The sequence below is a fragment of the Grampus griseus genome (genome assembly GCF_964374135.1).
Source record: "Grampus griseus genome assembly, chromosome: 11".
Lineage (NCBI taxonomy): Eukaryota > Metazoa > Chordata > Mammalia > Artiodactyla > Delphinidae > Grampus > Grampus griseus.
Window position 1 is genome coordinate 92,540,195 of NC_139005.1, and position 20,627 is coordinate 92,560,821.

The 20,627-nt window shown below is 55.2% G+C and overlaps 1 protein-coding gene across 2 annotated transcripts in view; it reads left to right on the plus strand.

The window, feature by feature from the left end:
- TRIOBP (TRIO and F-actin binding protein) overlaps positions 1-11,252 on the plus strand; it is a gene marked incomplete at its 5' end in the record, with an annotated part of 63,079 nt that extends 51,827 nt beyond the window's left edge. For both annotated transcript variants that reach the window (XM_082666069.1, XM_082666070.1), the window contains 7 exons: positions 3,881-4,028; positions 6,100-6,202; positions 6,770-6,929; positions 7,008-7,121; positions 8,101-8,187; positions 8,947-9,110; positions 10,542-11,252. In XM_082666069.1, coding sequence (XP_082522195.1) covers positions 3,881-4,028; positions 6,100-6,202; positions 6,770-6,929; positions 7,008-7,121; positions 8,101-8,187; positions 8,947-9,108 — 774 coding nt within the window. In that variant the 3' untranslated portion in view covers positions 9,109-9,110; positions 10,542-11,252. The remainder of the gene's footprint in view (positions 1-3,880; positions 4,029-6,099; positions 6,203-6,769; positions 6,930-7,007; positions 7,122-8,100; positions 8,188-8,946; positions 9,111-10,541) is intronic.
- Between the last annotated feature and the right edge of the window lie 9,375 nt (positions 11,253-20,627).

Below are 20,627 nucleotides of genomic sequence, written 5' to 3' on the forward strand. Positions count from 1 at the left end.
AATGCAGTGAAATAATTAGGAAGTGATGAGTTTTGAGTATCAGCTTTGTTTTTAATGTAACAATTAATTATAAGTTTATATAATTTCTAATAATGGGTATGCTAAATAACCGTGCCACAGAATTCCTAAAAATTTTGACAGTCGGCTGCCCCCAGCCAGCACGCCCTTGACTGAAGCAAAAAAGAATGCTGGGATCCCAGGCTCTGGGCAGGGGACCTTCTAGAAGTTCTGAGGGGGCGTGGGGCTCTCAGGAAGTCTTCCTGGAGCTGTGGGTGGGAGCGTGGGCTGCAGCAGGAGGTGGAGGGCCAGTGGGTGCCTATCGTGGAGACCCCCACTGCCAAGCTAAGGAGCTGGGATCGCATCCCACAAATCTGAGGAGGTTTGGGGTCTGACAGTGACATCGGGAAGGTGGGGTTGGAGTGCAGGGGGCTTGGGAGGGGGTAGGGCCAGAATCAGGAGCTAGGACTTTGCTGAAGGAGAGAGATATATGGGAGGGCATGTGGAGGGAGGTGAGCTTAAGGCTGGGCCACTGCCCCAAGGAAGGCAGAAGGGAGCGGCTGGGAGCTGGGGCCTCCATGCAAGGCCAAGGGCCGTCTGGGGCTGAGTGGTTGATGGAACGTTCAGCTGAAGGGAGACCAGGGCCAAGGGGAGTTGGGGTGTGATATAGAGGCCTAGCTTGGGGATCACCTGACATGGGGAAGGGGGAAAGGGAGGGCCCAGTGTTGTCAGGGCTCCCTTGAGGCCAGAGGAAGGTGGGGCATCTCTAGACAGGGTGAGGTCCAACACCACCACCACCTGAGGCATCTGGGGACCTCAGAGACCCCCACCCAGAGGGCTTCAGACTTTGCTCTGTGGAGGGTCCATTCTGGGTGGGTTCATTCACAGTCACCAGTACCAGAGCAGCTCCATCCTTGTCCATTTTACTATTAGAACCTGCATTAGATTCCCTTTGGAAGAAGGTTTCTGTCACTAAAATGAAGTTTGAAAAGCACTGCTCTGACTTCTCAGCTTACAGATGGGGAAACTGAGGCCCAGAGAGGGAGCGAGACCTTGCAGCTGGCAGCAGACCTGTGTCTGCAGTCCAGGTTTCCTGGTCCCCAGGCGCCCACTGGGCACCCCAAGGCTGTCAGCATTTCGTCCTGCTAGGTTGGGATGGGCAGGAGGAATGGGGGGTGAGAAGGGCATAATGGGGAGACGGGGTGGGGGAGGGGCACCAGAGGAGAGGAGCCGAGCCATCTGCGTCCCCTCGGGTCCCTGGGGAGGCAGCCGGAGAGTCACTGGACCCTGGAGAGGTGACAGCAGGGGAGGGGTTCCCCAGCCTGGTATCAGGCCGAGTGGGCACCCCTCTTCCAGCTTGTGGGGCTTTGCCACCACAGGACAGCAGCCAGGGGCCTGGGGCTTCACCCCGCGGGTGCTTACTGCAGTGGGGGCCACGCGTACTTCTTTATCTACTTTGATCCATGTCAGAGGTGGCGGCCAACACGTTGGGCCCTCGGGAAGGCAGGTCAGAGGGAGCAGCGCCTGGCCTTCTGGGAGCCCCTCATCGTGGGCTGGTTCCCACCTCCTGATGTCAGCCTCCAGACGCCCTATTGGCTGCCGGGTCTGCCTGCCTGATCTAGCTCTTTAAGAACAGCAGTCCCATCTCCCACAGTGCTCCGGTCTCTACAGGTCGGCGATCTCTACAGGTGGACTCTGACTTACCTTAGGGACCCTCCTGAGTTGGTCTTATGGGGTCTGTTTTACAGATGAGGAGATTGAGGCTGAGAGAGGGAAAGGAGCTTGCTCGAGTTCGCTCCATGGTACAGCCAAGACTAGGACCCAGTCTGTGGAATTCCAGAGCCATGTTCTCTTGCCCTTACTGGGGGCACACACAGAGGACAGGCACAGAGGCTCAGTGGGACAGGTGTCCCTTGTCCACCACTCAGAACACCTGGACCCAGGGGACCTGACCCTTGCCCTTCCCCCAAACTGGCCCGTGCAGCCCCCAGATGTGGCTGCTGGCGAGGTGGGGGTCAGTCCCCACCGGCCGTGAGGTGCCCTGTGGCACGGGGGAGAATGCAGCCTCTTAACTGGCCCTCCGTGCCTCAGTTTCTTCCTTGGCTCTTCCCCTTCCCTTTTTAATGATCTTAAACATTTTTAAATTATATAATGAATTTGTTTACATTTTCAAAAATAATTCAAACAAATCAAAAGGTTAGAAACAAACACGTGAACTCTCCTTCCCCTGCCTGCTCCCAACCCCAGGGAGCCTTGGTTACCATTTGAGCACATCTATAGAGTTTCCTGTTGCAGCCGTAACAAATTAACCACTAACATAAGACACAAATTTATCAGCTCACAGTTTTGTAGGGTGGAAGTCTAACACAGGTCTCGCCAGGCTAAAATCCAGGCATCCACAGGATCGCGTTCCCTTCCATAGGCTCTGGGGAGGCTCCGTTTCCTCACCTTTTCCAGCGTCTGGCAGCCGCCTGCATTCCTTGGCCCGTGGCCCCTTCCTTCACCTTCAGAACCTGCGAAGGAGAGTCAAGTCCTTCTCACTTCCCACTGAGCTCCTTCCGTAGTCCCTTCTGCCTCTCCCTCTGCTCCCCTGCCTCCTCTTCCACATTCAAGGACCCTGTGATTACTTTGGGCCCAGAGGATAATCTAAAATAATCTCCCTATTTTCAGGTCAGCTGATTAGCAGCCTCTGTTCTCCTTGGCCATGTAAGGTAACGTATTCGCAGGTTCCGGGAGTAGGACATAGACATCTTTGGGGCACCATTGCTTTCCACAGTGTCTTTCCATACCTTTCTCTGTGTTTTCATGTACATGTACTCAGACCTACAGCTCTAAGTGTCTTGTGTCCGTGACTGGGGTCCCACCATGTGTATTGTCAGAAACCAGCTTTCATCACCTAATTTTTGGGGCACTTTCTACAGCAGTCCATGTGGGCAGCTCTGTCTTTTAACAGTTGCCTGGGCCCTCTGTAGAACTCAATCCCGTAATTTAAGGGCTTCCCTGTTAGGTATTTAGATTCTTTCCAGTTTTCATCTGTTACCAACCTTGCCACAGGGAGCACCCTTGCCCAAGAGTCTTTGTACACGTATGACTTTCTGTGGGATCATTCCTAGGAGTGGACCTGCTAGGTGAAGGGGTCGTTAAAATTAGATGATGCCACCAAACTGCCCTCCATGCACCCGGTCGCGGCTGGCTCTCCCAGCAGTGGGTATTGTCAATCATTTAAACACTTGCCTGTCTTGTCTACACAGCCCCATTCTGCAGTGAGCCATTCATTGCAGCTGACTTGCTCAGCACCTGCCATAAACCAGGCCGTAGCCCAGACCCCGGGGGCTCTGAGCTGGATCAAATCTTCCTTCTTTTGGGGGAATTTATGATCTGCCAGAAGCAGAGCCTTTGGAGGCAGGGGAGGGGCTGCCCAGAGTCAGAGCTAGGAGGATCTTTAAACTGGTCTGCTGGCCAAGTGAATTACCCAGGAAGAGAAAGTTGTAAAAGAATGTTCCAGGCAGCGGGAACATGAGCTAAAGCTCAGAGGTGTGAACATGCCATGAACTGGTTGTGCTTTTTTTTTTTTATATAATTACGGGACTTCTTGGTGGGGAGGGCCAGGGATGAGACCACCAGGGTCAGAAACTGGAGCAGGGACTTGGCTCTGCGGGACGGGGAGGCTCAGAAGGGTTCGAAGCAGGAGAATGACAGGGTGAGGTTTGCGGATGGCGGGGAGCAGGGGCAGATACAGGCCGATGATGCCAGGGTCTTGGGGGAGGTGGTGAAGCCTGGACCAGGGCAGGCCTGCCCCTGAGACCTCTTGTCACAGGCTGGGAAAGGGCCACCAGCCAGACAATGGGGGCAGCCCCGTGACCGCCTGGCCTCCCACCCGCAGGAGGCGTGCGAGCGCAGCCTGGCGGAGATGGAGTCTTCGCACCAGCAGGTGATGGAGGAGCTGCAGCGGCACCACGAGCGGGAGCTGCAGCGGCTGCAGCAGGAGAAGGAGTGGCTCCTGGCCGAGGAGACGGCGGCCACAGCCTCAGGTGAGGTCCCTGGGCAGGAGCGGCACAGGGGGGCCCAGCCCCATGAACCTCCAAGCAGAGGCTCCTCCTGACCGGATTCGGGAGGCCTGTAAATAGGAGGTGAGGGCCTGATGCCAAACCTGGGGTGAGGGGTCAGGAGCCCCTAGATCTGGCCTCTAACCCTGCCTGCGAAGAGGAAACCGAGGCAATAAAAGACCCCGACTCACAGACCATGGGTTGTGACTCCTCTCCCTCAGGGGCCTGCGGCCACTGGGAAGCCCCCCTCAAGCCACACACATGCCCTGAGCTGCAACTCCACGTCCAGGCCCATGCCGTGTGCTGGGGAGAGACCGCTCAGCCATAGACCCTGCTCTCATGGCAGTGCCATCTCACTGGGCATGTGGTCTGGACCCTGGGGAGAGCAGGGAAAGGTGTGAGGATTTACCAAGCCCGTTACCCACGTGAGCAACCTTAGTCCTTGCAGTGCCCGAGGGAGTGAACCCATTTCACAGATGAGGTAACTGGGGCTCAGCGAAGTTAGCGACTTGTCCCAGATGGCATAGCTTGGAGGTGGCAGAAGCTGACGTTGGAGCTCAGAGCATTCTGACTGCAAAGCCATTCTCTGAACCCTTCCCTCTGCTCTCCCAAGTCAGAAACAGGAATGCCCAAGATGCTGGCCAACTCTCCCTCTCCCCTCTGCTCTCCCAAGTCAGAAACAGGAATGCCCAAGATGCTGGCCAACTCTCCCTCTCCCCTCTGCTCTCCCAAGTCAGAAACAGGAAGGCCCAAGATGCTGGCCAGCTCTCCCTCTCCGTACACCTGCTGTGTGTGCCTGGCATCCTAGACACTTTCATAAGGTTTGCAGAATAATGGAAATGATGAAAGAGGCCACATGATCTGGAACTTAACCACCTGCCAGTGCTTCAAGCACTCAAGCCCAGGGCCCCTCATCCCAAACCCTGGGGTCAGTGCGTTTTGCATGTTAGAAAGATAACCTGGTATGTATATTAAATATCCTCTCCCAGCAGGGTCTGGGCTTCACCCTGAAATCTAGCACTAAGGTTTTGGCAAATTTTGGAAATTTCTCAAAGTCACTTTCTCAAAGTCTCAAAGTCACTTAAGTGGGATAGTCATGATCACAAACAGCCTTGTGTCCGTTCAGGTTGGGGGTCGCCACCAAAAGAGTCCAGTGTTCAGAGCTTTGGGATTTTGGAATTCTGGATAAGACTATGAATGAGGGCTTGTTTTTTTTGTTTTTTGTTTTTTGCGGTACGCGGGCCTCTAACTGTTGTGGCCTCTCCCACCGCGGAGCACAGGCTCCGGATGCGCAGGCTCAGCGGCCACGGCTCACGGGCCCAGCCGCTCCGCGGCATGTGGGATCTTCCCGGACCGGGGCACGAACCCGTGTCCCCTGCATCAGCAGGCGGACTCTCAACCACTGCGCCACCAGGGAAGCCCAGGGCTTGTTTAATCTTCACAACAACCCCGTTTGAGCGTGGAAAGAGACTCAGTCCTTGGGGGCTCACAGCCTGAAAATAACCAGTGGGGGCCAGTGTCTGAGTACTGACTCTGTGCCATGCATTGTTCTGCTTGCTCTACACATGTCTCCCAACAACCCACGAGAGAAGGTGCTGTTGTCATCCCTGTTCTCCAGATAAGGAATCCAAGGCACAGAGGGGTTAAGTCCCCTGCACAAAGTCACACAGATTTGTACCGACCGCAGAGCCTGCGTTCTTGACCACTAGGCTGGGCCAGGCAGATGGACCTTGTTAAAGAACCTTCCAGGCTCTGCAGGGAGGACTGTGTGGGGTCTTACCAAGAAATCACTAACAACAGGAGGTACCAGTGGTCAGACATTGAGGTGTCTCCCCAGCAGGGTCCATCAGACAGGCACTGTCATCCTCCCTTGATAGATAGGCTCAGAGAGGTTGAGCACCTTACCCAAAGCCACTCAGTCCATGACACAGCCCGGCCCAGTGCTCTTTCATTACCACTCTCTGCTCCTGTCTCCATATGGAGTCCCGGAGGAAGTGGGGCTTGTTGCCGCTGACCCCTCCCCAATCTCCCTTCCACCTCTCTGCCCTGCTTCCAGCCATCGAAGCCATGAAGAAGGCCTACCAGGAGGAGCTGAGCCGGGAGCTGAGCAAGACACAGAGTCTCCCACAGGGCCCGGATGGCCTCCAGAAACAGCACCAGTAAGATGGCAATTGGGCCCTGCGGTCTGGGGACAGGGGCTCCCTCTGAGCCAGGAGCCCAGCTGTCCACCCTGCTGATTATGCGTGGGGGACCTGTGCTAAGACCCCTGGCAGAGGGCATGTCAGTTTGCCCCCAGCTGAGACGCCTGCTCCGGTCGCATGGCACCGGGAACGGAAGCAGTGGGACCTCAGCCAGACCCGCACGCCAGTGCACACGGCAGTTCTCAGGCCCCTTCTTGTCTAGCCAGTCTCAGTCTCCACCCTTCTCTTCCCCTCTTTAGTGTCTCCCTAGAGCTGGGCTACAGTATCAGCCAGTAGGTGCCCCTCTGCCGTGGAATGTTGGGGCTATGGAGGCTTTAGAGATGGGCTTCTCCGACCCCTCCCCTCATAGAGGAGGCGCCTGCAGCCCAGAGAGGCTGTCACCAGTTCACAGCCCCAGAGCTGGCTGAAGGCAAAACTAGGGCGGGAACCAGGAGCCCTAAGCTGCTTTGAGTCCGTGTGACCTGAGCCAGCTTGGCAGAGAGCGAGAGAGCCCGGGCCATCCTTCCCCTCCTCTGCCCTGGGCAGGTCAGATCTGGAGGCACTGAAGCGGGAGCTGCAGGTGCTGTCAGAGCAGTACTCGCAGAAGTGCCTGGAGATTGGGGCCCTGACGCGGCAGGCGGAGGAGCGTGAGCACACGCTGCGGCGCTGCCAGCAGGAGGGCCAGGAGCTGCTGCGCCACAACCAGGTGGGCCTGGCCCCGCTGGGGTGGAGGTGGGGCGTGGGCATCCCGGCGCCCCTGCACTGACCATCCCACCCCTCCCAGGAGCTGCACGCCCGCCTGTCCGAGGAGATCGACCGGCTGCGCAGCTTCATCGCCTCACAGGGCACCGGCAACGGCTGCGGGCGCAGCAGCGAGCGGAGCTCCTGTGAGCTGGAGGTGCGTCCACCCCCTGTGCCAGGCCGCCCAGCTGGTTCTTGGGGCCTGGGTGTGGGGAGCGTATCCAGACAGGTTGGGTCTGCCCTGTAGCCGGGAGAGGACGGGGCAGCTAGGAAGGATGCCTGCTGTGCACCCAGCACTAGTGGGTGACTGGGTGAAAGCCCTCCCGTGGTAGGTCCTGCCACCCACCTGCTGTGTGACCATGGCAAGTCACCTCACCTTTCTGAGCCTCAGTGGCTCATCTATAAAATGGAGCTAGCACCTCCCTTACTGGGAGAAGCCGGGGTGATCCCAGGGCCACCCTAGCCTTTTGTTGTATTTAACAAAAATTTACATACAGCTTTACTCTGTGGCTGGCGCTTCTGTAAGCCCTTATATCTGCTAATTCATTGAAGCTTCCTAACAGTCCTATGAGAAAGATGCCATTACTGTTCCCGTTTTATAGGTGAGGAAACTGAGACACAGGGAGGTCAAGTATCTTGCCCAAGGCCACATGGCTAGTCAGTATGGGAGCTGGTATTTGAACCAGGCAACCTGGCTCCAGAGTCTAAGCTTTTAAGCCTCCTTCGTCCTGGCTGAACCTGTCTCCTCCTTGGTCAGGTCAGGGTAGCAGTACCTGCTCATCAGGGTTTGGGGAGGTCTTAACGAGGAAGCCCAGCCCACTCTGGTTCACACTAGGGCCACACTATGGCTTCTTTTCATGCTCTTTGCCCTGAGGTGGAGCGCCTGGTACTGTGTTGAGGCCATAGCAGAGGTGACCATAAGCTACCCACTCACACTGTATGGACAGGGTGAGAGAGCAAGGAGAAATCAGAGAGGACTTCTTGGAGGAGTCTGCTCCTGGGGACATGGGTCTTGGTGCAGGTTGGGAGCTGCATTCTAGGGGCCTGAGGCAGACAGAAGCCATGCTTCAGCGGTGCGGTGAGCCAGGGTAGCTCTGGCCTCTGGCCCTGCATCAGCCTGGCACCTGTGACCCCAGGTGCTGCTGCGAGTGAAGGAGAATGAGCTGCAGTACCTGAAGAAGGAGGTACAGTGCCTCCGGGATGAGCTCCAGATGATGCAGAAGGTGAGTCCCAGCCGGCCAAGGCAGGGCGTCAGCGGGGTGGGGAGCCCCTGGACCTAGCTGTGTCCCATCTTGTGAGCACCTGCTCTGTGCCGGCCACTCCTGGCCTCATCAGGCTCTCCCCGTGCCTCCCCCACGTAGGTGTCACTATTCCCATTTACAGACAAAGAAACTGAGGCTAAGAAATGTAAGAGACTTGCTCACGGCCACATTTGCTTTTATTTAGTCAGAAAATATTTATTGAGCACCCACTATGTGCCCAGCACTGTGCTGGGTGCTGGGTGACAGCCGTGGGCAAGACCAAAACCCCGCACGTGTGCAGCGTGTGTCGCAGTGAGGGATAAGCCGTGTTGCTGGGAGTTGGGGGACCAGGATTCGGGGCCCAGTCTGGCCCACCCTCGGTGCCATGTCCCTTTGTCTTTGACACCCGCTGCATGCTGGTGGCTCTGAAATGTGTGTGAGCCAAACTCATGGTAGGGGCCCAAGCACTGGGCCGGGCCGACCTGGTTCTCCTCCCAGCCACTCACTGCTGTTTGATCTCGGACAAAAGCTTCACCTCCCTGGGCCTCAGCTGTCATCTTGAATGGGATGAAAATGACGCCGAAACCTGTGTCACTGAGTGGAGCCGGGGGCCATCTGGGGGGGCCACCTGGAGGGAGGAGGCCATGGGGGCAGTGGAGGGGCCTGGCTGCTTTGTGCCGGCAGGTGGGCAGGGCCAGGAAGGAGGGCTTCGTGCCCTCACAACCCCTCCCCGCCCCCCAGGACAGGCGCTTCACCTCGGGAAAGTACCAGGACGTGTACGTGGAGCTGAACCACATTAAGACGCGGTCGGAGCGGGAGATCGAGCAGCTGAAAGAGCACCTGCGCCTCGCCATGGCCGCGCTGCAGGAGAAGGAGGCCGTGCGCAACAGCCTGGCCGAGTAGAGGTGGGCGCCCCGGGCTGGGCGGGGCTGAGGCCACGCGGGGCCTGGAGGTGTGAGCTGAGGCTCATCTGCACCTGACTCCCCCTGCCGTGGGGGCCAGGGCACCTCCCTCTCCTAGCCTCCGTATCCGCACCTGACTCCCCCTGCCGTGGGGGCCAGGGCACCTCCCTCTCCTAGCCTCCGTATCCCTTTCTGTAAATGCGGACAGTGACACTAGCGACTCGGGGTTGTCGTGGGGACCTGTCAGACTCAGCCAGAGGCTGCTCTGTAAACTTGAGCATGTGTCTTCAGAGGCGGGCCAGTGAGTTCAGGGTCTGATTTTCGCCCTGTCCCTGCCATGTGACAGCGGGTGCTTCTTAACACAGAGCCACAGCCGCAGCCCGAGCAGTCCACACCCCTCCTCAGGGCTGGCAGTGCCCTAACTGATCTGCCTGGGCTTGGGTGGCAAATCCGGTGTGGCCACCCCCTCATTAGACCCAGCAGCACGGCGCGCATCACTGATCACCCACAGCGTTCCTTCCTCCGTGCTTCACACCCCGGACATCACTGGAGGCCGTGCTCTGTCCTACTTCTGCTCACGGTCATCCCTGACTTGGCAGGGTGTGAAACATTTTTATGATGCCTTTTCCTACTGCTCTGTCTACCTGGAGCTTCCTCTTTCTAACACATCCCTGGAGACTTCCTAAGGCACTCCGGAGAGGCCACCCTGTGGGCCAGGCTTGGGGAGAAGCCCGGAGGAGAGGATCTGGCCCAGCCTTTGGGGCCAAGAGGCATTGGAAGGACCTGCCAGCCACCCTTGCCTGGCCTAAGCCAGACTCCCACACTCTTTTTTTCAATTGAAATGCAGTTGGCTTACAATGTTGTGTCAGTTTCTGGTGTGCAGCAAAGTGCTGCAGTTATATACAGAAATACATACATACATTTCTTGTTCATTACATTCTATTACAAGATATTGAATACAGCTCCCTGTGCTATGCAGTAGGACCTTGTTATTTGTCTGTTTTATATATAGCAGTGTGTATCTGCTGACCCCAAACTCCTAATTTATCCCTCCCCCCATCCCTGCTTTCCACTTTGGTAACCATAAGTTTGTTTTCTGTGTCTCTGTTTCTGTTTTGTAAATAAGTTCATTTGTATCATTTTTTTTTAAGATTCCATGTATAAATGACATCATAAGATATTCGTCTCTCTCTGTCTGACTTACTCCACTTAGTATGTTAATCCCTAGGTCCATCCATGTTGCTGCAAATGGCATTATTTCATTCCTTTTTGTGGCTGAGTAATATTCCACTGTATATGTATACTTTATCCATTCATCTGTCAGTGGATACTTAGGTTGTTTCCGTGTCTTGGCAATTGTAAATAGTGCTGCTATGAACACTGGGGTGTGTGTATCTTTTCTAATTAGTAGACTCCTCCACTCTTGTCTTCTAGGTCCTCGTGGTCCAGCCCTGCTGCAGACCCCCAGCCCAAGGGGACCAATCTCCCTCCTTCCCTGCTGGATGGACGTCAGAAGCCAAGCTTTCTCCCCACCCTCTGTGGGCCGCACATGCACTCACACCCACTATACACACACACACACACACACACGCACACACGTCCACACACATACACATACACACGCACACTCTCTGCGTATCTGAGCGCGCCCCTAGCACTGGGTCTTACCTTGCACCTTCTTCAGGATTTTATATGTGAAGAGATTTTTATATAGATTTTGTTTCCTTTTTTTTTTTTCCCCAAACACTTTATACTTTTTAAAAAGCAATTCCTGGTGGCGTGTGCCTCTAACACTGGCTCCCCCTGTGTCTCCAGACGCCTGCTTGGGCTTCTGGGCCCACAGCCTGGCCCGGGGTCTAGCGGAGGCCCAGCAGCAGCTATGGCAGGGTTGACTCTGCTGGGAGAGGCCGGGAGCCAGCCACCCTCTTTCTACCCTACCTCCCACTAACTACTTCCTGCCCTGGGGGGACCCACTCCCTGGGACTCTGGACAGAGGGACAGATGGACAAAGGGAGCCAGCAGCTGTCCCCATGGCCCCACCCCCTCCTCTGAGGGGTGCTGGGCATGGATCTGCGGGGACCACCCCGTGCAGGCAGGCGTTTCTCTCCTGCTCTGTGAGCCTTAACTTAATAAAATGTTCCGGCAGCTCTGGTGTCCTGGGTGGCTGGGCAGGGAGGGCAATGGAGGTTGGGGTTTCTTAAAGTGGCTTCACCACCTGCCCCCGCCAGCGCTCCACCCTTCCTGAAGGGGCAGCATGTGGGCTTCTGAGGGTGGGGTTGTGAATCTGGTTCCTCCACCAGGCTTTGCAGCTCCACGTGGGGTTTGCAGACCAGCAGGAACAGCAGTGACACCAGGGAGCTTTTTAGAAACACCAAGTCCAGGCCCCGCCCTGACCTACTGATTCAGGATCTGCACTTTAACAAGGCCCCTCAGTCTGAGAAGCCCGGGAGTGGGCGCTGGGCCCAGCCTTGGAGGGAGGACTGGAGCTGAGGCTTTGCCGGTGATTGACCTTGGGCAAGCCACGCCCCTCTCTAAGAGCCTTAATCTGCTTCTGCATCAAATGGGTACCTTTCAGCCCCAGTCCTGTACTGAGGCTGTGCCCAGAGGGCTTGTCCAGCCCTGGCAGGGTTGGGGGCGGGAGCAGTGGACGAGGCCACCCCAGGCCCATCAGGCCAGGAGGCCTCATCCCTGCTGGCTGGCTGTGCTGATTGTGGCTCCACGTGGGGCTGAGAAGAGGCCCCAGGTACTGCCAGTCCAGCCTGGGCTCTCCGATTTGCAGGGCTGTGGCGAAGGTGATGAAGATGAGGGGACAACTTGAGCCGGCCCCATGCGCTTCCCATCAACCCTCGGGCACCTCCTCTGGGCTGGGCACTGGGTGTATAGAGTTGAACAAGAACTGGCCCTACCCTGCACCGAGGCCACAAAAACAGGTCACATTGGGTTGGGTCCCGGAAGGCTGTGGGAACCCAGAGGAGACCCCCAACCCAGCCCGCAGGTCAGAGAGCGTTTTTGGAGGTGGCTTTGGAATATGACTTTTCTAGATGGAAAAATCAGGAAGGGCATTCCAGTTCCAAGGGAACAGCATGATCAGATGCCCTGTGAACTTCCTGGTACGTTCAGGGAATGACCCGCAGGGGAGTAAGCTTGTGGGCTGTGGGGGAAATGTGCCCCATTCCCTTGCCAGTGATGGGTTTAGGAATGAGCATGGGATGCGCTGCAGTTCCAGCCAATGAGATGCCAGGGAAAGTCTTCGTTGGGGTGGAGGGCTGGAGGGGGTCATCTGGAAAGGTCTGCCTTGCTCTTAAAAAGGAGCACAAGGAGGGAACCCCTTGGCGGTTCAGTGGTGAGGACTCTACGTTCTTACTGCCGAGGGCCTGGGCGCAATCCCCGGAGGGGGAAGTAAGTTCCCACAAGCCGCATGGTGTGGCCAAAAGGGGGGTGGGGCACAAGGAAGGGAGGCCTCTTTCTCCCAGCCTTTGGACACTGTTGGATGAAGTCCCCACATTGCCACCATCTTGCCTCATTAATATGCTAAAAATGGCCGAGCAGAAAGAAAGGAGAACCAGGACCCCGAGCCATCAAATCACCCAGGCTTGGCACTGCCCTGCCTCGGGACTTCTGTCTCATAAGGAGCATCCCATGGGCAGCCCCATCCAGCACCCTGCCCATCCTCACCACGCTCTGTTGTCTCCCACCAGCACCCCCAGGCTTCCCTCGAGTCCATCCTCTGTCTTCATGACTCCCTCAGCCCAACTCGGGCTGCCTGTGTAGCACCTGGGCTATGGGAACGTCCTCCTCACCGGCTCCCTCCCACGCCACCCTCTCCTCAGGCAGGGCTTCCTGGACAAACCAAAAACTCTGGCCAACCTATGAACAGGTGCCCCACCTGAACCACTTAAAGACAATGAGAGATCACTTCCACCCCACCCCACTAAAACATAGCTCAAATTAACAGGACTAATGATACCAAGTGTCTGAGGATATGAAAAACTGGAATTCTCACGAACTGCTGGTGGGAGTGTTCTTGGTACTAGCACAGTGAGGAACTGTTGGCTTTTTTTTTGGCCCCACTGCACACTATGCGAGATCTTAGAAGTCCCAGCAGTTTCTTATAAAGTTAAATACGCACCGACCCTGTGACCTAGGATTTCCACTCCTGCGTATACACCCAAGAGAAATGAGTGCTTAGGTTTATAAAATGACTAGTACAAAAATATTCATATCAGCCTTACTCACAGTAACCCAAATCTGAAAACAATACACGTCTATCAAGAGTAGAATGAATAAACAAATGGTGGCATGTTCATCCATTAGAATACTATACTGCAAAAAAAAAAAGAATTATTAGGACTTCCCTGGCGGTTCAGTGGTTAAGACTCCGAGCTCCCACTGCAGGGGACACGAGTTCGATCCCTGGATGGGGAACTAAGATCCTGCATGCTGCGCGGCACGGGCAAAATAACAAAAAATTACTGCTACCTGCAACAGCATGATGAGTCTTCTAGACATAATGTTAAGTGAAAGAAGCCAGCCACGAAAAGTCCATTTACAGGAAGTTCAAGAACAAGCAAAACTGTTGCTATGGTGATAGTCATCTGGGCTCCAGGTAGGGTGGGGCACATTGACTAGTGGGAACTTTCTGGGGTGCCAGAAATGTAGCATATCTTGACCTGGGTAGTGGTCACATGTAAAAATTTGCCACTTTGCACACTTAATGATTTGTGCATTTGACTGTGTGAATCACATCTAATTAAAAAAAAAAAATCCAGGGTTCCAGCAGGTGCCCAGGTGAGGCTCCTGGGGAAAACCCCAATAACCTGTCACACAGGGAATCTGGCCGAAACTACAAGGTTTGACTGCTAGGTCTGGCCTCCTCAGACAGCCAAGTATGTGCTACGGAAAGAGCACAGGGTGGGGTATCAGACAACCCCATAGGAGTTCAAACCCCAACTGCTGCCTCCAGCTGGCTACATGAATCTCACAGAGTCACATCCCTCTCTGGGCTTTATTTTCCCATCTCTTAAATGGGAATGATAATGTCTACCACAGAGGGTTGTTCAGGTATTAAATTACCAACTGGTTCAATGATCTATTACTGTGTAATCAACTACCGTAAACTTAATGGCTTAGAAAAACAGTTTTTTATTATCACTCCTGGTCCTGTGGATGGACTGGGCTCAACTGGACCATTCTCTTGGTGTCTGTTTTGCAGTTGCAGTCAATGGTGGCTGGGCTGGACGTCCAAGACGGCTTCTTCATTCGTATATCTGGTGCCTCAGCTGGGGTGAAGGTGGCAGCTGGGAGGGCCACAGGACAGATCTCTCCCTTTCTCCACGTGGCCACTTCACGTGACTAGCTTGGGCTTCCTCACAGCATGGCAGTCTCAGGGCAGTCTGTAGTCCGACTTCTTACATGGCAGTTCACTTCCCTTAGAGAGTTTCAAGTGATGCTGGTGGAATCTACAAGCCTCTTATGACTCAGGCTTGGAAGTGCTGTGGCACTTGTTCCGATCAAATTAATCAAAAACAAGTCACTGGACTTCCCTGGTGGCGCAGTGGTTAAGAATCCGCCTGCCAATGCAGGGGACACAGATTCGAGCCCCGGTCCAGGAAGATCCCACATGCCGTGGAGCAACTAAGCCCATGAGCCACAACGACTGAGCCTGCGCTCTAGAGCTCACGAGCCACAACTACTGAGCCCACGTGCTGCAACTACTGAAGCCCGCGCGCCTAGAGCCCGTGCTCCACAACGAGAAGCCACCGCAATGAGAAGCCCACACACTGCAACAAAGAGTAGCCCCCGCTGGATGCAACCAGAGAAAACCTACGCGCGGCAACGAAGACCAAATGCAGCCCCAAATAAATAAATAATAATAATAAAAAAAGCAAGTCACAGGGCCGGCCCATAGTCAAGGGGAGGGGACAACCCCTGATCATGGATGCTGGGGGGTGATTCCCTGGGAGCTAGCTTTCTTCTCTGCGCTCTGGCTTCTCCACCTAACTCTCCACCTCCTCCTTCTCAGTCTCCCGAGAATTCTCTTCTTCTGTCCAGCCCTCTAATGTTGGGGTTCCCCAGGGTCTGTCCTCAGCTCTCCTGTCTTCTCCTTCTACGTGTTTTCCTGTGACAAGCTTGATCTCTGTCTTTGATCTCTTGTCCTTGGCTTTTGTCTGTCCGCAACCCAAGCTTTTCTTGGGAACTCCAGACCTGGGCAGCCTCAGTCTCAAGGCTGCTATCAAGGCCCTGTCTTCCCTCCAACTTGTTCCACTTCAGTTACTTACAAGAGGCCACAATCAGCACAGAGGATGCAGCAAACCCAGCCTGGGAGGTCAGGGGAGGCTTCTTGGAGGAGGGGGCCCTGGAGCTGAGGAGGAACTAGCTAGACTAAGAGGGTGGAGAGAGTATTCCAGGTCAAATGAACATCACATTCAAAGGCACTAGGTGGGAAAGGAAAGCCCATTCGGGGACAGAGCAGCTGGGTTTGGCTGGAGTTTGGAGTGCGTACAGGGATCCAAAATGAGGCCAGAGGAACAGGCCAGAGCTAGAATAGAATTCAGTCTGCAAGGAGGGTGGGGACCCTGCATCCAAGCTCTAGCTTCATTCTTCTTTTTTTAAAAATATTTATTTATTTATTTGGTTGCACTGGGTCTTAGTTGCAGCTTGTGGGCTCCTCAGTTGCGGCTCAAGGGCTCCTTAGTTGCCGCTCACCAGCTCCTTAGTTGTGGCGTGGGAATTCTTAGTTGTGGCATGCGTGTGGGATCTAGTTCCCTGACCAGGGATCAAACCTAGGCCCCCTGCATGGGGAGCTCAGAGTCTTAACCACTGCACCGCCAGGGAAGTCCCTCTAGCTTCATTCTTAACCCAGTGGGGAGCCATTGGGGAGTTTTAGGTGGGCGGTGCCCTGGCTCAGGACGGAGGTCTGGGCAAAGACGGGGCTGTGGGCATCATCAGCAGGGGGGGGTTGGTGAGGCTCTGAGTTGGTCTCAGGGTGGCAAGTAGCAGGGTGGGGGCGGGGGGGTGGAGAGGGGGACAGGACCCTAAGGAAGAGCAGTAAGTAGGTTCCCAGCAACCGGAGGGAGCGGATGCTTTGAGAAGGGAGTGGCCGACTGGGGCTGGGAGAAAAGGCCCACCAAGGGCCCACTGAATTTCGTCAGGCCACAGAGGGTGGGGAGCCATGAGGGGGACAGAGGCTGTGAGGGGAGGTCAGAGAAGTTTTGTCACTTCCTTGTCACCTTTACTCTTTACACCTTGTCAGACTTTACTCTAAGGCCTAGAGCTTCAGTCACCCCAGGCCCACCCCATCCAGGGGCTCTGGGACCATCTCACCCTCAGCTCCAGGGACCTGCAGCTCCTCTGGGAAGGGGGGGCAATGTCACCTCAGAAGGCACTAATGATGCAGACCCTCCCCTCCCCGTCCCATGATGCCTGAGAGAGGCAGGATGAGGAAGGAGTAAGGGTTGAGGTCAGTGGCGGGGGGTAAGGGGACCAAGACAGCCCTCCATCCGTATCCTAGCTCCTAGCTCTGCAAACTTGGGCAAGTTATACAAATTTTCTGTGCCTCAGTTTCCTCATCTGTAAAATGGGGTTAGTAGTTCATACCCCGCAGGAGTGTTGTGAAGCTGAAAAATGAGCCAATACATATAAAATGCTGAGAAGAGCGCCTGGGACAGAGTAAAATGCAATGAAAATGTTAGTTCTCATTGTGGTGTTGTTATTGTTATGGGGTGGTGATGAGGATTAAGTGAAATGATGGAAGTAAAATGCATGGCATGGGGCCCAGAATACAGTAAGTATTTCAAAAACAGGAGCTATTATTTTATTATTATTAGTCAGAAGTCAGCTGGCTGTCCCTGCCCCCTGCCATTCCCAGGAGATCTGGTTAAACTTGGTCCAAACCCCGACCCCATGTTCTGTGAGAATCCAGGCCTCTTCCTCCCATTTTGGCAGATTCCCACTTGTCACTTTTCAGGGCGTCCTGAGACTTCCCGTCTCTCGGGGTGGGATGTGTTGCCAGGTACAAAGCCAGACGCCTTCAGGGGCTCTATGATAAATCCTCTGGAAGAGTGTCTTATTAGCAAGCTCTCACCAACTTGCCCCTGCGCCGTCTCGACCCCAGCAGGTGGGGGAAGCTGGCAGTCTAGGAGGAGCCCAGCGTGGCCGTGGGGTACTGCCCTCTCCTCCTGGCCACCCCTTTTCCACCCTTGGATGCTACTGCCTATCTTTGTCCCCAAGCCCATGCCTCATTCTGCATCTTTCCCAGTCCCCAGCCTCTGATTTTTCCCCTCCCATCCAATCTGCACACCACCAGTGTGGGTTTTCTAAAACAGGGTTTTCCCTTTGTGAAACCCTGCTCTGAGCCCCTGCTGCCCCTTCAGGATCCCTGGGCTCTGGGTTTCCACTCCACGAAGGCACCTGCAGCTCCTAAGGGTGCCCAGCCAGGCACTCATCTGTCCTCACCCCTCTCCTCCACATTCACCTGCCCACTCCCCGCCCCTCCTCTGGGAGACCCAGTAGAGTCAAGACTCAGATCAGTCATCACCTGCCACCTCCAAGATCCCCCAGATGGGGCTAGATGCCCGCTCTGGCTTCCACAGCCCTTCTACTTGACATGTTGTCTCCACATGGCTCCCCCAGACTGTGAGCCCCCCAAGCCAGGGACCAGCTCTGATTCACTTCTGTTTCCCCAGGACCCAGCACAGAACACATGGAGTCTCGGTATGATGTATGTTTGTTGATTGACTTACTGACTGACTGACTGGAAGTGAATGACTACCCAGCCAGGCACCCTCAAGACAGGGCACAGCCACAGCCTCAGCCTCACCCTCACTCCCACGCCAAAGGGCAAAGGTCTGGGTCTCCCCGTAAATCAGCCTGGAAGCCCAGCAACCAGCCTGAGGTGCTAGGAGCTAATGGCAGTTTCTGGCACATGAAAGAGCCTAGGCTGTAACTGTGAGTCATCCCTGTCATCCCAGCGTCCCATCTGACTTTACAGGCGGACCCTGAGGCCCGGGGAAGGAGGAGCTCACACTGAGGGAGCTCCTGCCGTGAGCAGACTTTTAGACAACAACTCTTTGAAGGGCTGAGCCCATTTACAGAGGAGGAAACTGAGGATCAGAGAGGGGACATGACTCACCAAGGTCAGTAATTTACTGAGTCACATCACGGCATGTCTGGCTCCAGCGCCCAAATCTTCTTACTCAGGCCACCTGCCCAAACAGAAAGATATCTACCTTTTGTGGAGCACTTACTGTGTGCCAGGTCCTGGAATAGGCATTTGCATTCACTATCTCCTTTGGTCCCCTGAACAGCCCAGTGAGGGAGGTGCGCAGTTACCTCCATTTTATAGGGGAGGGGGCTGGGACTCAGTAGCGCCGAGGTCACAGAGCTGGAGTCCAGGTCCGTGGCTCTCATAGCACCAGGGGCTTCCCAAGCTGACCAAGGTCTTCTCATTGGAAACTGCCCAGAGACCAGGTGCCCTGGGTCCCTTCCTTGGGGCATAGGTTTGGGGGGAGGTCTGGGTGCACCTCTGTTGGGCTGACTTGGATGAGTCACCTCCACACTCCTGCCTCAGTTTCCCTAGTTAAGCAGATCAAGAGGTTCCTCCCAAGGGGGCTAGGAAGGTTGGAGGCCCCTAGAAAGGGCAAGAAGGTGCCTGAATTGTTGCCCCTTCACCATCCGGCAGCTCCAGTCTCCCCCCTGTGTCACGAGGGGTGCCAATCACACCTTCTTCTCAAAGTCCCTGAGCTCTTGCAGTGTGGATCCCTGCCTGGACCTCCAACTCCACTCCCTGAACTCCCAAACCAGACCCGCCCCAGCTCTGGGCACCCTGGACCCGGTCGGCCACTGTCTCCAAGCTCCCTTGTGGTTCCTGGTTCATGGTTCAACGAGGTCAGTGGCCATCTCTGTGTCTCCATCTCCCCCATCAGGGCAGGGCATGGAACCTGCGTCCCAAAGATGCTCATTTGGTTTGGCCACCCACTGGCCCGGCGACCTCAGCGGAGGCATCTTTAGCTTCGAGAGGGGGGCGGCTGGCTGCACTGGCCAAGCAGGTGTGAAAGGTGACTCATGGCGGGCACACTTCCCCAGCAGCGTGATGTTGCTGCATTGTTGACGAGGAGCCGAGGCGGTCCTGCCGAGAGACCCTCACCTGGGACCCAGCTGGTGGTGACCCTCAGGACTCCAGCGGATTCTCATGTTCTCCCATTTCCTTAGAAAGACAGGTTTGGAGGCACCTGTGGCCCCACGCCCAGGATCCCCCCATAACCCAGGCCCCAACCTCGGGCATCCTCTCTCCCCTTCACTTGTTCCTTCATTGATCCATTCATTCAGTCAAAGTCTGCGCCTGTACGAGAACATTCATGGCCGCATTGGGAGTAGGAAGTATTTAATAAATTCCCCACCACGTTTTTATAACTTTTTATAACAGTTATAACTTTTTATAACTGCTCCAGGGTCAAGCAGTTATAAAAAGCAGTGAGGACGTTCTTACATGCTGATGCGGAGAGATCGCCAAGATGTGCTGTGAAGTGAACAAAGCAAGGTGCAGATCTGGGTGTGGGGTGAGCCACTATTTATGTAAAAGAAGAGAAATAGGGCTTCCCTGGTGGTGCGGTGGTTAAGAACCCGCCTGCCAATGCAGGGGACACGGGTTGGAGTCCTGGTCCGGGAAGATCCCACATGCCGTGGAGCAACTAAGCCCGTGCACCACAATTACTGAGCCTATGTGCTACAACTACTGAAGCCCGCGCACCTAAAGCCTGTGCTCCACAACAAGAGAAGCCACTGCAATGAGAAGCCCTCACACGGCAACTACGAGTAGCCCCCACTCACCGCAACTAGAGAAACCCCACGTGCAGCAACGAAGACCCAACGCACCCAAAATAAATAAAATAGATAAATAAATGCAAAAATACAAAAATAAAGAGAGAGAGCGAGAGCGAGAGAGAGAGAGAGCGAGCGAGAGAGAAATAACAGCAGGTATGGTTGGCGTACGTGCTTAGAGATGCTCAAAACCTCTCAGGAAGGAGTCACACGCGTGCACGTGCTCCTGCACACGTGTGTGCGCCCACACACATGCATGCACATGCACACACACAGCGTGAGAAAACGCAGCGGGAAGGGGGCCCTGGACATGCAAGAACCTGGACAAGCGGTTGCCTCGGGAGTGGGCTGGAGGGTGAGTGACAGGGGTGGAGGGATGCTTATTTCAATGTTAGATGCTTTTCTGAATTGTTTCCCAGGGGTGTGTGATAGCTAATCGCAAATAAATAAAAGCTTAAAAAATAATAAAATTGCCCCAAAGGAACATGGTATGGGAACGACAGAGCTGAAGCCAAGCCCGGGGTTCAATTTCTGGTTCTGCTGCGTACGTGCTCCAATCACCCTCTGAGACCTCGATTGATAAATGCGATTCAGTGAGGTCACGAGGGCGCCGCTTCCGCGCACGCCAGTCACAGCGGCCGTGCCCACCGAGTGGCAGCTGTTATCATTGCTGTTAATGTCCTGGTCAGACCTGTTCCAGAC